The following is a 17,600-nucleotide window of genomic DNA, read 5'->3' on the forward strand; positions in this document are numbered from 1 at the left end:
TATACTAAAGAATGAATTCTCAGTAAACTTATATGTCACTTCACATTGCAATGTGGACCATTGTCCATCTTACAATGTGGACTATGGTTCACATATAAAGATCAAGTAGGTTTCAATCAAATGAAAGCAATTTCTAAATCTATATATACTGACAACCCAAATTTGTTCCTGTTTTGATACAAAAACAAATGGTAGAGAAGACATCTCCAAAATGTTGAAGAACATATAAATTTAGGTATAGTAACCTCTTAGGTAACTAAGAATATCCACCTGTAACTATTGAGAGTAAAAGAATGCCTAGTCTCAAAATCCCAAGGGAGGAGAAGAAATATATATATAAAGCAGAATTTTGGATTCTAAATCACTGCATAAACTCTTTGTAATCACACCACTTGATAATTATCTGCGGCAAGCAGAGTTCTTTGCGCAAATTTTGGTGTCGCCCCACCTCTCAGCGGAAGAATATTGACAACCTGCAACATTGTGCCGTTGAGTTATGCATATAGTTCCAGGAAGATCAAGTAACTTTGCGAGAGACAGTGGTTAACGAGCAACATGGTAATCTGCTAGGTGCACGAGGAAAAAATAACAAATGGGAAGCGAGGCAAACCTTCAAGTCGCTAAAAGTTCTTGAAGAAGTAAAGCGTGCACTTATTGGGAAAAACTGTGATGGGTCTGCTGCAGGAACAACAAATTCTAGAGAACCACTGCAACACACATTAAGAGGATCCATGTGAGAATTAAACGAGAACCGAGGATTGTACCCTACCATTATTGTAATTACAGAAACATCACCTGCGATTTGAGTTATCAATGAGAACTATAGACCATTCCAGGACACAATTCCTGGAGTCAAACCTGCAATTAGAGATCATTTGAATGGTAAGAATCCAAGTGATAACACACAATATCAGCTTTACATATTTCTTAATATATATCAACAAAAAAGCTTCAAGATCTCTCATCATCGATTGTTAGGAAATTTCCACCTCTTAATATAAAGGAAAACTTTAATTTGCACCATTTCTTATAACCAAATGGGATACAACTAAAAGCATGCATACTACAAGAGCCTATAAATTATAAGGTAAAATGTCACCTCCACTCCCCGTCTATCTGCTGTACATTTGGAGCATCTCTAAGTGCTGGAAGAGGCACAGAAATTATAACATTCTGTAGTTGCATGTTTGCTGGAGTTTCATACTCAATATTGACATAGGTTTCTTTTCCAGAAGCAGAGGGCCAGCAGTTAACTAAAACAGTATGATAAAGCAATCAAACAAAGGAAAGATCAGAATTGGTAACTGAAGAGACAGAAAAATATTGACAGTTTGAGGGAATATCAAAGAAGATAAGACTTACGTGTCAATGGCAAAATTGACTCATCAGTGCTTTGCATTCTCCACTTCAAGAGACCAACACCATCACCAGATTGACCAGTGGGAAATGGCCTATTTGGATCTTTGAGGCCTAGAATATTTTCATTTGCAAACAACTCCTTGTTGATGTTAGGATGTGTTTTGAAGAGCACTGCTGGATTAGCACTGGTCTCAATCTAAAAGTTTGGCATAATAATAAAGAAACACCTTAGATTAAGTTACAAGAAAAGAACTTTATGATCAAGAATGAACCAACCTTGATAACATTAAATTATTATAAATGGCACATACAAATTTAGGCATTATTCAGTAAATGTTCCAACCTTCTTAGACCAACAGGCTTGCATACTCAAGCTAGGCAAATTCTTTTGAAATAGTTGTTGCGCTAAACTGCTAGTTAAATCTACATCTACTCATACGAAATTGCACTTAGATTTTAGTTAGGGGGAGAGAGAACAACCTGAACTTGGATAAATCCATCGTCTTGGCTCAAAATTTGGAGAGACAATGTACCTTGCACATCAAAGTTGCTGACACCTCCATCACGTTTTAGTGTTACATTAAGCTTTTCTTCCACAGTCAATGTCACAGGATCAGTTAAGGGTGCAGCAGCGGGCTTGGACTGACCTACTACACTTGGTCTGACGTCCTCTACAATCATTTCACCTTCAGCTTTCAGGGATTCCAAAAATTGGTTGGCCCTTTGTGTCTTACCCAGCTTCATACCAAGACCTTTTGGTGGAGCTGAAGCAGATGAAGGCGGATGACCTAATCATACGTTTTCAATGAGCTATATGTACCCCAATGACATATATCTCAGACTATACAACTTGTAACTAAGAGCAATATTATTCCGCATCTATTTACTATAAAGTAAAACAGAAACAAACCCTTGGACTTGGTGGAGAAAGATTCAACATCAGTGCTTAACCCCCCAAAGCCAGTAGTAGCATTTCCAAAACCACTTCCGGTGCTTGATAGGTTTGTATCATTGCCAAAGCCAGTTTCAAGTCTTCCAGAAGAACCCAGTGACTGCAGGGACATAAAGCCCCCCTTATCACCTCTATTCTTCTCAATCTAGAAAACAATTATGAAAACAGATCATTAGATAAAATCAATGCCACCAACAAAGAATAATCACAAGGAGCTAACGTTGATCACATTACGTGGGGTCTATTAGTTACCTTGCTTTTGTCAATCTCACTAGCTTTGCGCTTCATGACATCCTTAGTCTCATTAATCTTGCTCTGCAAGACCAATTTGTGCAGCTTCTCTTCATGACTCTCCATTTCACAGTACTGCTTGACTTGTACAACATTAATATTCTCCTTATGGCCCAGAGATATGACTTCATCAAATGCAAAAAGGAGCTCAAAAGCTGTTTTGCAAATGCCCTCCTCATCTAGGGAATAAGAATATTCAGGGACCTTGTTGTAGTTAAGGAAATAGAACTAAAATGAAATAAGTGTGTCCTTTGGTAATGGATACTATGAGAAACATCTTGTATTAGACATTTTTCTTCCTCACAATAAAGGAAATGTTAGCATGCAGCAAAGAATAAAATCCAGGGAATGTACAGCTTTTCCAGGTTAATTATTTGATGAAAGAAAGCTGCATAATAAAATAAACAGAATTTGAAATAATTAAAACTAAATCAATAACATATAAAGACACAGTTACTGAGGCAATGAGGAAGATAAAGGATACAACTTTAGACAGCAGCCTCAGTGTCTCTAGATCTTCAAGAATGTTGCTCTGTTTATTGGTCACTAGGAGCAAATACAGAGACTCTATTGGGTGATACACATATCGGACATTTTCAGTCTCAACATATGTGTGTTGTTTCCCTATTCCAACCAATTTGGGAAAAGCTGCAAGATACCCCTCAATTCTTATTCGAGACATATCCACAAATTGCCTCGAAACAAGTGCTGCAAGGAGCATAAAATAATACAGTCAGTCATGGCAATTAGAGTTAAAGGCTGGTTCTGACTGACCCTTTACACAATGAAGCCCACCTCTGTCAAGTAAAAAAACCATTTTTCATCTCTTTTTTCAGCAATGCCAGTTCAATAATTTTCTAAAAGAAAAATACCTTTGCAAGGAGGAAAATGCTATTTAGCCCTACATATACCACTCACAAACTTGCCAATCCCTGATGTGGCAAGTTTTAATAGGTTTGTTTTTCTTTTTTATTTCAAAAATCTCAACCTATTAAAACTTGCTACATCAAGTGGCAAGTTTGTGAGTGATAACATAGTGGCACGTGGCATTGTCCTAAACTGAATAAAAAAATACACTACTAGTCAATGTTTCCCTTCTCCTTCATGTCAAATTGAGATATTAAGGGACTGCCATAAGAGAATATAGGATGAAATTACCTTTCCCAGATTTAGTTATAATGGAAGCAGCCAAAACAACCTGATTCAGAAATTAGAACAACAATCAGCAAATGAATACAATTCATAAGATTCAAGAGCATGCCAATCACCTACATCAACTTATAAATCCAAAAGAATTCAGATTATCCTACAAGATCAGCCATTGCAGGTTAGAATATCTTTTTGGGCGGTGGGACGAAGATAAGGAAATGGAAATTTACCATCTTGATACTTAAAACGGCACGATCGCTTTGCAAAATCGGATATCCGGCAGGCCTGCAACACAAATGCAAATGCAAATACAAATTCAAATCCAGGAAGATGATAACCGAGGAATCAAACAACAACAACATCTCCCCCATAAATCCACGCCAACGCAAAAACATCACAATGCACATCATAATTCGTATATATACACTGATTCAGAGAGTTTTACGATGACAAAATGAACTCGGAGAAGGGGATCAGATCGCAAAAACTGCAGATCTAATGGCAGAATTTTAACTGAGCAAATCGGAAGAAGATCATAGCCGTACGTGGCGGAGATCTGAGAATACCTGAATGAGCAGCTGACGGCGGTGATCAGAGAGAAGCTACAATCGGATCAGTTGATTCAGTTCGCAGTATTGGCGCGGTGCCGGTGGAAATGAGCGCTGGCTGAAGCTCTGTAAAGCCATTTTATTTAGAACTTGAAGACTAAGAAAGAGAAAAAAAACCGTAAATTTCTTTGGACCTATCAAGTTCCTTATAATCTCAATTGGACCCCCTAACTTTTGGAATATTATACTAGAACCTCTATATGTTGTCCAAAAATCAAAATCCAGACATTATCTTGACATGTAATATTCTCTCTATTACATTTTATCTGTCTTACTTAGTATTCATTGGTCAAATTAATTAATTTTTCTTTATTTATTTTTCTTTAGTATTTTTTATTTATAATTTTTTTTTTGGTGTTTAATAATATTTTTAATATAGTGTCTAAATATATAAATTTTGTATACTAATACTAAAGTTATCATAAAAATTGAATTAAAAATAACGGCAATTAAGCCTAGTTAACCGAATCATACATATAAAATGGACGGAGTGAGTATAAAGCAAGTGAATTATGAATATAAATCTAAACACCAAATCGAATATTCAGGTAATTTTGAACTTGATTAAGTTAACTTAGGTTTAGTTTTTAGTTTTTATTTTTTTAAATAGCAGTGAAATATTGAATTTTGACACATCCAATTAGCTTCTTTTTTTTTTTTTTTTTTTTTTTTTTAAATTTTAAAAAAAATATAGTTTTTTTTTTTTTAAATACTCGTGATTCTTTAGAAGGTAGTATTTGTTCTATACTTTCTCAAAAATTTTCACCATCGGAGTTCGAACTTATGACCACCCATTTGGAAAGGTAATTCAATTAGTTCAATCCAATGATCATTAACAACCCAAATGTAGTGATCTAGCTCCGAATGCCAAAACTCGGGGTATGACACGCGTGTATCTGTTCATAACTACTTTCTCAACCTACTGAAGCGCAAACAGTCAATATTGCCGCTGCTGGAGATTAAACCCATGACCTCCCACACTTGGAAGAGCCATTTTGTGCCATTAGATCACAAGGTCATTGACATGCGTGTATGGTTGCATTTAATGCCATTATTCCATTAACATGACAGGCTTGGAGGGCAAATTATGTTGTGCATCCATGGTGCACACGGATGCAAAAACGGCTCGTTTTACTTTTAAAAACAAATTCATTTTCGATTGCTGTTAATTACGTAAATATATGTTCATACTTTTATAATTTCACATTCTGAATGTATAGCTATAAAGTTATGGATGTGTAGTTGTGCATGCAATTCTAAATGTATAGTTATGAAGTTATGGATGTATAATTATGCAATTCTGAATGTATAATTATGAAGTTATAGATGTGTAGTTATGCAATTCTGAATGTATAGTTGTGAAGTTAATGGATGTGTAGTTATGCAATTCTGAATGTATAGTTATGAAGTTATGGATGTGTAATTATGCAATTCTGAAAGTATAGTTATGAAGTTATAGATGTATAGTTCAAATTATGCACAACATAATGTCGTTAACGACAATCGAAACTTTTTTTTTTTAAGTCAGACGTCAATACGACATCGTTTTTGTAACTGTATGCACCATGCTTGGTGCACACGATTGCACAGCATAACGACTCGGCTTGGAGTTACTCCTATCACACAAGTGAGACCAGACATCAACTTGATTAGGTAACTTAAACATATTTTTAATCCAAATTTATAATTACATTCATTTACACATAAGGAATAGCGTGCATAGCCATAAGTAATTACTTCAATAATCAACTTTCATTTTTTAATAGAGCCAGTAGCATTCAAAAAAACTTTCATTTTTTGAGTGATACTGAATAATCAACTTTCATAATATATTACATTTCAACTGATATGAATTATGAAGTATGAACAATAACATTTTGGGGGAAATCTGCCCTCCATTAGGTAAGCTGAATATACCTATTTCAGATATGGTATCAAAAGTAAGCTGAATATCCCTATTTCAGATATGGTATCAAAAGTAAGCTGAATATACCTATTTCAGATTTGATATCAAAATGCAAAAAGGGACTTGCGTTTGCCGGGAGTCGAACCCGGGTCTATTGCTTGGAAGGCAATTATCCTAACCGTTGGACTACAAACGCTTCGTGTTCATTGATGAATGCATAAACGATTTAACACATTTGCAGAAACTTGGAACTTTCATAGGCTTTCAAGAACCAATCTCATAATGCTTCCCCAAACCCCACTGTGATTTGATGAGTCTGATTCACTGATTTAACCTCTCCTTTCAGAATCTCCATTTTTCCAGTGTGCCCAAACTGCGTAAAACCCAAAATAGCTAAACAGGTTCACAAACCCCAACCCACAGTAGCAGAAGGATTGGAAGAACCCACCAACAAAACTCTTTCCGGTGCGGAAAAGTATAAGATTGGGAAGCCTATCAGACAGCCAAGAGACCATCCCAACCATGAAACCATGGCTGAGAACGATCCTCTACGGCTCAGCCCTATGAAGGTCTGAAGCTATTAATCACGCTCTAGTCTCTTGGCCATAGCTCTTCAACCAAGCTTAGTTTCCTGTCTCCTTGGAACTCAAGGATACAGAGGTACGAGCCTATAGAACAGATCCTGTTCAAGTAAGGTCGTGCTCAGTGTTCAAAGGTGGAATATTTTATTTAGGTTTTCAGATTCGTAGTTATTCGATGTGGGATAGGTTGCATTTGAAGACTGAGAGAGCGAACCGTAAATTTACTCAGACCTCTCATGGTTCTTATAATCTCAGTTGAGCCTATAGCTTTTTGAATATTATGCTAAGGCCTCTATCTGTTGTCCAAACATTATGTTATTTATGCGGTAGAGGCTGTGAAACAATTGCCCATCCCTATCTTTTTATGGAATGTGACTTTCCTACGGCTTGCTGGGCTAATTTTGGGGGAATCTCACAAACTACCTGTATGAACATTAGGAATCAAAAACTATGGAATAAGACCTCTATCACTGCGACTCCCATGGTAGCTTTGATACAAACATCAAAAGAGCAAAAGATTGGAAGCCTGTCAGACAGCCAAGAGACCATCCCCAACCACCATGGCTGAGAACGATCCTCTATGGCTCCGCCCAGTGAAGGTCTGGAGCTATTAATCACGCTCTATCTCTTGGCCATAGTTCATCCACCAGGCTTAGTTTCCTGTCTCCTTAGAACTCAAGGATACAGAGGTACGAGCCTATAGAACAGATCCTGTTCAAGTAAGGTCGTGCTCAAATCTCAGAAGTGGAACCTTATATTTTGGTTTACTGATTCTTAGTTTCCCGATGTGGGACAGTTTGCAGTTTTTGGACTATCAGACTAGCGCAAATGGAAGCAATAAGGGTTCAAATTTATTGCAATAATACCAATTGTAGAGTACATTTAAGCAAGATTTCGACAAGAACATCCAAAACAATATCATTTGATTCTCAAAGAATTGGTTATCAGTTCACTGTTCTACAGTACAACAAATACTGATAATTAGGGGTAGGAAAAGAAAAGCTATGATGTTTCATGGGATGGCCAATCAGCACTTTCTCTTTGGCAAGGGAGGAGAGGGGAAGGTTGGGCAATGAATGTTGGGTACTTCTGGCCTGGCATCAACACGGTGTGGGATATCGACTCCTGCACGAAAACCGGTTAGCAAAACTTCAGTTTTTGGTCATGAATCTTGAACATCAGAGAAACATGGCAATTAAGACAGGCTTACATACAGTTAATGAAGAAGTCCCAAGTTTATGTCTGGTTCCTGATTCTAAGTTTACGATGTCTGTCTGGTCGTCGGGTGAAGATAACGAATCCGGGCCTGCAGTGCTGAACAGATACTCAAATATAGCCATGATGAGAAACAGACACATTAGAATGGCTGTGGCTAGAAACCCAAAAGAAACAGCATTCATTGATGAATCAGAACCACCTCTGTGAACAACAACCTGGGATGGACTAGGTTCTGAGCCTCCTGTGTACATGTTCCATGGCCTCGAAATTTCCGAGCTGAACTCATCCATATACCCACTTTGATTTCCACCGCCTTCTGTTCTAACAAAACACGAGAGACTATAACCGGTTCCTCTTATCTTATTCCTTAAAACGGGCCGACAGGATGGTGTTGCTTAGTATGTAAGCACCCTGTGACTGCTAGTTTTCGTGTTCGAGTCGAAAAAAAGGGTATTGTTGAGGCCTATTTATTGAATGGGGTTTTGGTGTCATGGAAGAAACAGACACACACATTACTCCAAAATGTAGTGTTGTTCAAGACTGCACCTCAGGCTAGGTACATGAACTGTATAAAGAATCTGAGATAACACACCCTTTTTGGTTTGAAAAAAATGATGTTTTTGACATTCATCATCCTATGCCTGGCTTAAAGTATACTACACCTTTGTTTTCCATACACATTTGTGGAGATATCTTAAGGAATCAGAAATCTATATGTAATAAATCACAAGTGTTTGGCCCTCTTTTTAACAGACAAAAGCAATAGGTGCCTCTTCTTTTGGGTTTCACGAGAAAAACCTACAGTCACTATCCGATATTGTACACTGGATAAATCTCGTCTTGTGATCCTAATCGGCAATAAAGGACTACAATGAGGTAAATTAGCCTAGGTTGTCCAGGACTAACCAGTTCAAATCAAGATATATATAGCTAATAGGCCGCTCACTGCAGGGATTCGAACATGAAACCTTGTGGTTCAAACTATGTGCCTTTTTTTTTTTTTTTTTTTTTTTTAAATATGACATCCACTATCTCTCCATCACTATAAGACTAACTAAAATTCGACTTAGGTAGCGCTCGGTCGCATACAGAGTTTAACTCTTACAGAATCTATCCTTCGATCTTGACACCTTGTAGTTGCATTAACAATTTGCAAACCAATTTTACCATCTTGATCACTCAAATAGTAAGTGGTATATGCAAATGTTATTGAAAGTTCAAAAAGAGGGAATCAAGCTAAGAAAGATACCAGCAGCCATGATTCAAGTGATGTAGACCAATCCCACATTATTCTTGAAAAAAAATTTCCACTCAACTTCAAGTCCTACTTATTATCCCCACACTCACACCTTTTTTTGTCAGAAGCACTAAGAACTTTTACACTCTTTAGAGAGCCTGAATTATGTGCACAAGTCCAGTTCAAGATTCTTTCCCCCAACTCCCAGACAGAATAAAGAAAAACAAAAGCATATAGAAGCATAATGAGCTTAACAAATTTGGGCAATTTCAAGAAATGAAGCAATAATCTCATGACAAATAAGCACAAATCTTAAATTTATAAACCCTTTTTTAAAAATATATTTAAGAAAAAAGGGGGGTTTTTTTTTTTAATTAAAATGTTAAAATAAATAACAGTTAACTGTTCAAATGAGAAATTGTATTTAAATAGATACTCATTATTTATTGATTCAAAATTCTAATTAAGTTAAACTATAAAAAGTTATATACACGTGGTAAGCCAACCTAAATTACTCACAATTGATGTTATCGAATCAACTTTTCGATTGTAATTAGGTTATCCCTATTAAAGATATGGATAAAAACGTATACCTAAAATGAACATTGAGTTGTGCACTAAGTAACAAAAACTTTTGATGGCAACTTATTACGTGGATTTCTGGACTCGTGACCAAAATACACAATTTACATACTAAATGTTCATAATTTTATAAAAGCTAAATTGTGAACATTTAGTATGTAAATTGTAAATATTAAATGTGTAAATTGTGTATGTAAATTGTAAATATTCAGTATATAAACGGTGTATTTAGGATCTGGGTCCACCTTGTAAGGTGGACCCTATCCGTGGTATAACAACCCAACTTTTGATAGGACCAAAGAAAGGCCATTGAACCAAGTGGCTTGTGGTCCACTGGTATTGGATTGCTCCTCTGTGTAGGAGGTCTAGGTTTTGAGCCTCGTTATAGGCGTAGTTTGTATGGGTATCCCCTTCCTCTGTAATTAAAAAAAAAAAAAAAAAAAAAAAAAAACCCATTGAAAAAGTAAAAATTTATTTATTTGGGCTTTGGGCCTCGGATGGTCAGAATTTCATTGATCCATTTAGCGCACGGATTCAGTTTCATGCCGGAGCTAGTTAAATATATAGGCTCAATATCCAAACCTTACCAAATTTTGACAATTGTAGTCAAGTAATCCTATATATAATAAAGCCTTATCACCATTTAATTTTCACAAGACCATAATAATATTGTTAATTATAATAACAATAACAATAATTGCAATAATAATAATAATGATAATAATTTTCACTGACTGTTTATAATATATATATATATATATATATATATATATATATATATATATATATATATATATATATATATATATATATTTATTTATTTATTTATTATATTTATTTATATTTCAATTTTTACTCGCAAATTATTGTGTGAACGATGGTCCACATAATTGTATGGATCATGAATATCAAATACATTTTTAATATATTAAAAATACATTATTTTTATATTGAAAGTACCTTACATACATATATAATGTACCCTTAGTATATTTAAAATATACTTTTTATTGCATGCAACCCCAAAGTTCATAAGTTTGAAATTAATATATGGCATAGCTAGGCGGCTTAATATTTAAGATTGTTGATGTGCATATAGAGGACTACGGAGACAAAGATGCGTTATTCGTGGATTCATCGGATACTATCCAACAACACTCTCCAACTTAATTGACGTGAAGTAGGCTTTGTAACATTAATGTTATATTCTCGAATTATTAGTTCTCATCTTTTATTGATTACACACTTAATTCGATAGTATTTGGAAGAAAAAATCAATGTTCGAACTAAGATTATGATTTTGGTCTTTAAAGGTCAATTGTATGTTGCTACATCTAGAGTTAGAAATCTCAAAGGTCTAAAAATTTTGATCCGTGGTGACTCTAAAATTGTAATTCAATTACTATTCTAGTTTACTAAGTTCTTAAAATTTTGTAATATTAAATACTATGTACTAAATTTTTAATATAGTTTAAGATTTGTAGTAATCACCCACCTTAAATATTATTTTAATTGTAAATATATTTATGTTCATAATTTTATCATAGGAATTCACACATAATAATTATTAAATAACAAAAATTTTATATATGAATAAACCTAATATAGGGTATATTTTTATAACATATCTTTCGTGCATCGCACGTGACAAATACTAGTTTAAAATAAAAAAGGAATAAGGGTCAAATAGGCCATCCAACTGCACACAATAATGCAATTAGGCCACTGAACCTAAAAAAACAACAATTAGATCCCTAAATTAACAATTTTCTTGCAATTAGTCTAATTTGTAAGTTTTCTAGGTTGCTAGCAGGTCACCTTTAATTTAAAATATTTTTTTAAAAAATTTAAAGTATTTTTTAAAATTTTATTATTTAAAATAATTATTTAATTTTTTTTTTTTAAAAAAAAAAAAAGAAAAAAAAGAGAAGAAGATCGTCTCCGGCCATGGATTCGTCTCCATGGCCGGAGACCTCTTCTTCTCTGGCCGGCCGGAGACGAAGAAGTTATCTTCGCCTCCATGGCCAGAGACGAAGAGACTCTTCGTGTTTCTTCGTCTCCGGCCATGGAGACGAAGATAACTTCATCGTCTCCGGCCATGGAGACGAATCCATGGCCGGAGACGATCTGTTACGTTCTTTTTTTTTAAAGTTTTAAATAATTATTTTAAATAATAAATATTTTTAAAAATATTTTAAATCGAAGGTGACTTGCTAGCAACCTAGAAAACTTACAAATTAGACTAATTACAAAAAAATGGTTAGTTTAGGGATCTAATTGTTGCTTTTTTAAGTTCAGTGGCCTAATTGAATTATTGTGTGTAGTTCGATGGTCTATTTGACCCTTATTCCAATAAAAAAAATATAGAAAAGTTCTTTATTACCAACAAGGCAATGAGGCTATAAAAAAAATATAAAAGTTATTTATTACCAACAAGGCAATGAGGCATAGCATCTTTTTACGAATCTAATAAAGTTAAGTTTATAACGGAAACTATAAAATGTTGTCTAATTAGACACGTATGTATGTAGCGAGAGTGGAAATTCGTGAAGGTACACTTCTCATTTCCCTTGCTATAAATAAAAGAGTGCAATAATACAATAATATTTTTGTAAGGAATAAGGTTCAAATTGGCCACTGAACGTAACCTGAAAATGCAATTAGGCCACTGAACGAAAACAAAATGCAATTAGGCCACTGAACACTCCAAAAATGTGCAATTTCACCTTATAGCAGGTTACCCTCAATTTTAGCAGGTTATCTGCTTACGTGGCAGCTGAGTTGGCATTTTTAATAAATTTTAAATCATTTTTAATAAATTTTAATAATAAATTTTTATTTTAAAAAATTTTAAAAAAATAAAAACGACTTTATTTTATTTTTTATTTAATTTTTTTTTCAATTTTTTATAAAATTTATTATTAAAATTAATTATTAAAAATTATTTAAAAATTATTAAAAATGCCAACTCAGCTGCCACATAAGCAAGTAACCTGCTAAAATTGATGGTAACCTGCTATCCGGTGAAATTGCATACGTTTGGAGAGTTCAGTGGCCTAATTGCACGTTTTTGGAGTGTTCAGTGGCCTAATTGCACTTTTTGTTCGTTCAGTGGCCTAATTGCATTTTCAGGTTACGTTCAGTGGCCAATTTGAACCTTATTCCTTTTTGTAAATTGAATGATACGGAGTAATTATTTACAAATGAGTGATGCTAGATACCTCTCATATTCCCATCCCTTTCCCTCCCCCTCCCCCCCACTCTCCCACACCCTCCCCCTCCCCCTCCCCCTCCCCCTCCCGTGCCCAATTCCATCCCTCATGATGTGACATTTTCTAATTAGTTACTACATTTTCTTTTTAATTAGTGATGGAGTCAGCTAATTTATGGGCACCCAATGAATGGAAGCCACATCATGGGGTAAATTAATGAGGGGTAAGAAGCATTTTACAAAAACTAGTTTTTGCCCCGTGCGATGCACGGCATAAAATTTAAGTAACTTTATTATTGATAATATTTTAAAAACAATAAAATAAAATATTAATCATAAAATTAAAACTTATTCTGAAATGTATTTTTCTTTAACAATACTAAATTGGTTGTTATATCGAACATCACATACTGTTAGCATATATTATAAGGAATTGGATATGTTATAACCACATGAGATTTAAAAAGTGTACATTAAAATAATTATATATATATATATATATATATACACACACACACACACACACACCACACACACACACACACACAAACACACACACACATTTTTATAAAAAAAAAAAATTAAAAATTAGGAAATCAAACAATATACAATATACAATTATGTGGTCTAATGGTACCCGGGTTGGACTTCCATTTGGAAGATTGTGAGTTCGAGCCTTAGTGGAGGCGTTATTGGTTCTTTGTGTTTCAGTAGGTTGAGAAAGTATATGAACAGATACTACAATGTAATAGCGCTAGTAACATTCAAAAAAACAATATACAATAAAAAAAATATGAACATTGCTTAATAATAATAATTATATACGTACAACATATATAAATCTAAACTAAATATGAAATATTTCATGACATGAAAGAAAAAATAAAACATGCAATGCTAAGCCCAATAAACATTTAATTATGTATCCATATAACCCAGTTACGTTGCATTTCAGCCCAATACCCGAGCCCATTAACCCAATTATAAAACCTGATTACCAAACCCTAATCCATATTTTTTGACGATTGCGCTTCCGTCTACTTTGTTGCGTTCGTCATTCTCTCTAAAATGTTCACTGACTTACGCGAACCTTCTCTGTTTCCGGCTTCTTGACACACTCGATTTTAAATCATCGCACGTCCAAGTAATCCACTGCTAAAAAACTTTTCAGATAATCTGACCGTAGCTTTTGGCCGTTGTGGAATTGCTTTCTTCCCCAAATGCCGATCTGAAAAATCGGGTGACCGGAGCAGATCTAAAACAAACTAATAAATACAGTATCATCTTCAGGTAAAACTTATTGTTTAAAACGAATTTAAGAAATACATCATATTTTCTAATTACTTAATATCAGTTCAATAATTATTTGTTTAAACTTACTCGTCTCTCCAATATTATTGTTCATGCAACTGATTTAAATTTTAAAAAAACTTTTTTTTTTCAATTTAGTAACTGATTTAGTAACTTTTTTAAAAAAAAATTTCCCTCTCAAAACTATATTAGAATGAACAATTAAATTGTTGTCGATCAACAAAATTGTAAGAATAAAAAAACAGGTTAATCTTATTTTTTAAAATCGAATACTCTAATTTTTTTTTTCAGTAAACAATAAATTAATTTATATAATAAAATGTTAACTTAAAAATACTGGAATGTATTACCTGCTTCATCATTAAATAACAATAATTGTAGATTAACATGTATTGAAAATAGATAAGTATGCTGCATTATATACCTTAAAATGATGCAATTTCATTTAATTGGTAGTTAATAACTTAAAATGATGCAATTTCATTTAGGCGGGAAATTGATTGGCAAAAAACATTTTGCTATTATATAGAGTAAGATAAGATATCATTGTTCATTTTTATTTTTTAGAAGAAAAAAAATATGTTCACTTTTTGACGTTACAATACAATTCTCTAGTCTTTACACCTATTGGTCACTTATGAATTGATCAACCACACCATGATCGAGTTAAAAGAGTGAATCAATTCATCAATCAATTAAAAAAAAAAAAAAAAAAAAAAAAAAAAAAAAAAAACTAATCAAGTAGTATCATATTACAAGGTAAATTCGATCAATAAGAGAGTATTACATTATTCATCTTATAGTAAAAAGTACATTATATTTTATTATAGATTTTTCATTTCGAACAAAAGGTTTCAAACAAGATATCATTACAGCTATACATTGAGGCAGCCCCTAGTATCCTTAGCCTTTGCATCTTCAATGTTTTTGTGTATATATATGTATGTATGTATGTTTGTATGGGAATAAAAGGAAAAATAACATAAGGGAATATATTCTTTTCTTGAGCAATATAATGACCCAAAGAATAAATGAAATTATATGTATTAGCAATAAGTGTTTTTGTACTCTTCTCCAAAAGGTTGAATACACAATCCCAGGGATTTCACGAAACATTTGGGAGGATGTAGATCACGGTGACGACTCAGTAGACCAGACAAAATGTCAGTGCGGACAAGGGATCTGATCTGTCTATTCTGGACATAATTCCCGCACTGACCTTGGTCTTTTCGCTCAAATACTACCTACTGATGAACGTCTAAACCAGTTAGCTAAGCATGTGCGGGTATAATTTTAATACTCCGAAACAGTGTATGGTGTGCATTGAGAAGACTAGATATAGACTACAAAATCTACATTAAAGTTTGGGAAAATTGAGGAATTTGTATTGTTGTGATTAAAGGCAAGCAAGAAATGAAGTTTGAAGAAAATAATATAATGATGATGGAGCAACGACAATATATGATGTCTGAAAGACAAGGAGTGGACAAAACCCAATAGTGTATGACTTGGATTTCCACCAATGCGAGAGACCAATCAACCCCACAACCCACAGGTCAATACTCAATTAATATATTGCCACGCACTCATAACTTCCATAATATTGTCAACTAGGACATATTTAAATAGTATTTTTTTCAGGTACTACATTCAATATCTTTATTACTATAAAGCTAATTCAGATTTAACATGAATTGCATCGCAAGGGTTTAACTCTTTTTTAAGAAAAAAGAAGAAGTTAGATTCGACATGAGTCACATTGCAGGGTTTAACTCTTTCTCCGAAAAAATGCCTGACCTATCCAGAACTCTTTATAATAAGTATTATTTTTCACATGAGTCACATTGCAGGGTTTAACTCTTTCTCCGAAAAAATGCCTGACCTATCCAGAACTCTTTATAATAAGTATTATTTTTCATTATTTACATATACACATGAATAATTTTATGACCAACTCAAGATAGAATTGATTGATTAGAGATAAATAATAAAAAGATGTGGTTTCCTCAAAAAAGAAAAAATAAATAAAAAAGATGTGAAATTATATGCAACACATAAATATTAGGAAATATAGGTTTACCTTTTATAGAATGATTGATCATGTGGAATCCCTCACTTTGCTCCTCTTCTTGTGGGGAAAAGAAATTCTATCCCCACTAGAGCTGACCCTAGCTAGCAAGTATTGTTCTCCATATATCTCTCTATTATTTATTGACATAAGTATTCCATCTTAATATATTAAGAAAAAAATTGTGATATTTAGCCTCAAAAAAGATGATTGAATGGGTAAAGTGCAATTCTCGTATCAGAAAGTGAGCTATTATATTACATATGAGAGTGATTTTACCTAATGTACATTCTCGAGTGATAGTGGTTGTGAGTTTCCATCTTCACTCAAAAGATGAACCTCTGTGGCCCTTAATTGTATAATAGTAGCCCTTATAGTGTGTTATGCAAATTTATGTCTCCTCTAAGTTAGATTAGTTATAATTGTTTTTCAACGATTAATTAGTTTGACGATACTACTGGCTCTATTACAATGTAGTATTTGTTCATATACTTTCTCAACCTACTGAAACACAAAGAACCAATAACGCATCCACTGAGGTTCGAACTCACAACCTTCCAAATGAAAGTCCAAACCGGATACCATTAGAAAAAAAAAAAAAAATAGTTTGACGATAATTATTCTTCATAGCTTTGACCATATTAACTAACCTGTGGGTTGGATTTCTAATTTGTCTTTCTGTTCATCATTGTTATTGAATTTATTGAGTCGATGATCGAGCCTATACAATCACACACCCAATATCATACAATATATTATTTAAAAGTTATAAAATACTAAAAAAAAAAAAAAAAAAAAAAAACGAACGCTATTATTTGACATTATTAAAGAGCTTTATGAATGGCTTATAAATTAGTTGTTATGAAGAGAAAGTCTTAAGAATATAAAATAAATATTTATATTATTGTCTAATTATTATTACAGGAGAAAAAAAAGAAACATTTGACGACAAGAATGAAGACGAAAAGGCTCGGATTTTAGGATGATTGTTTAATTTGTTTTTGTTAATTGTTTGCATGCATTTTGAGAAGCTTAAGGACAAACCTTGAAAGCTACAAATCTGAAAAGAAATCTGACAAATGCTTTAATTACTTTAATTAATAATTAAAAACAGTAATTATTAAGAG

The 17,600-nt window shown here is 33.5% G+C and overlaps 2 protein-coding genes and 1 non-coding gene across 4 annotated transcripts; all 3 read right to left on the bottom strand.

The window, feature by feature from the left end:
- Nucleotides 1-110: 110 nt before the first annotated feature.
- LOC109164903 (coatomer subunit delta-like) lies at nt 111-4,462 on the bottom strand. 2 transcript variants are annotated; one of them, XM_019313457.1, is made up of 13 exons: nt 4,318-4,446; nt 3,982-4,036; nt 3,761-3,800; nt 3,389-3,399; nt 3,087-3,128; nt 2,564-2,806; nt 2,270-2,456; nt 1,840-2,147; nt 1,363-1,555; nt 1,100-1,253; nt 796-858; nt 611-707; nt 111-473 (listed from the first exon to the last, which is right to left on the bottom strand). In XM_019313457.1, the coding sequence occupies exons 2-13, from the start codon at nt 3,982-3,984 to the stop codon at nt 384-386; spliced, it is 1,431 nt and encodes a 476-aa protein (XP_019169002.1). In that variant the 5' UTR covers nt 3,985-4,036; nt 4,318-4,446; the 3' UTR covers nt 111-383. The 2 variants fall into 2 exon arrangements, with proteins under 2 accessions (XP_019169002.1, XP_019169001.1); XM_019313456.1 differs by lacking the exon at nt 3,389-3,399 and having other exon boundaries at nt 3,087-3,310; nt 4,318-4,462.
- A 1,927-nt stretch (nt 4,463-6,389) lies between these two features.
- Nucleotides 6,390-6,461, bottom strand: TRNAG-UCC. The gene has a single exon. It is a non-coding gene; the product is annotated as a tRNA-Gly (tRNA).
- Nucleotides 6,462-7,772: 1,311 nt separating this feature from the next.
- Nucleotides 7,773-8,354, bottom strand: LOC109164831. The gene is made up of 2 exons (XM_019313377.1): nt 8,061-8,354; nt 7,773-7,971 (listed from the first exon to the last, which is right to left on the bottom strand). The coding sequence occupies exons 1-2, from the start codon at nt 8,352-8,354 to the stop codon at nt 7,849-7,851; spliced, it is 417 nt and encodes a 138-aa protein (XP_019168922.1). The 3' UTR covers nt 7,773-7,848.
- Nucleotides 8,355-17,600: the final 9,246 nt, after the last annotated feature.

Source organism: Ipomoea nil, unplaced genomic scaffold (assembly GCF_001879475.1).
Source record: "Ipomoea nil cultivar Tokyo-kokei standard unplaced genomic scaffold, Asagao_1.1 scaffold3069, whole genome shotgun sequence".
Classification (NCBI taxonomy): domain Eukaryota; kingdom Viridiplantae; phylum Streptophyta; class Magnoliopsida; order Solanales; family Convolvulaceae; genus Ipomoea; species Ipomoea nil.

Coding starts and splice junctions, on each gene's coding strand:
- LOC109164903 (XM_019313456.1), bottom strand. Junction 2,457..2,563: donor GTGAGATTGACAAAAGCAAG/GTAACTAATAGA, acceptor ATTGTTTTCTAG/ATTGAGAAGAATAGAGGTGA. Junction 859..1,099: donor CAGATAGACGGGGAGTGGAG/GTGACATTTTAC, acceptor CTCTAATTGCAG/GTTTGACTCCAGGAATTGTG.
- LOC109164831 (XM_019313377.1), bottom strand. CDS start 8,354: ATGGATGAGTTCAGCTCGGAAATTTCGAGGCCATGGAACATGTACACA. Junction 7,972..8,060: donor TTGGGACTTCTTCATTAACT/GTATGTAAGCCT, acceptor GTTTTCGTGCAG/GAGTCGATATCCCACACCGT.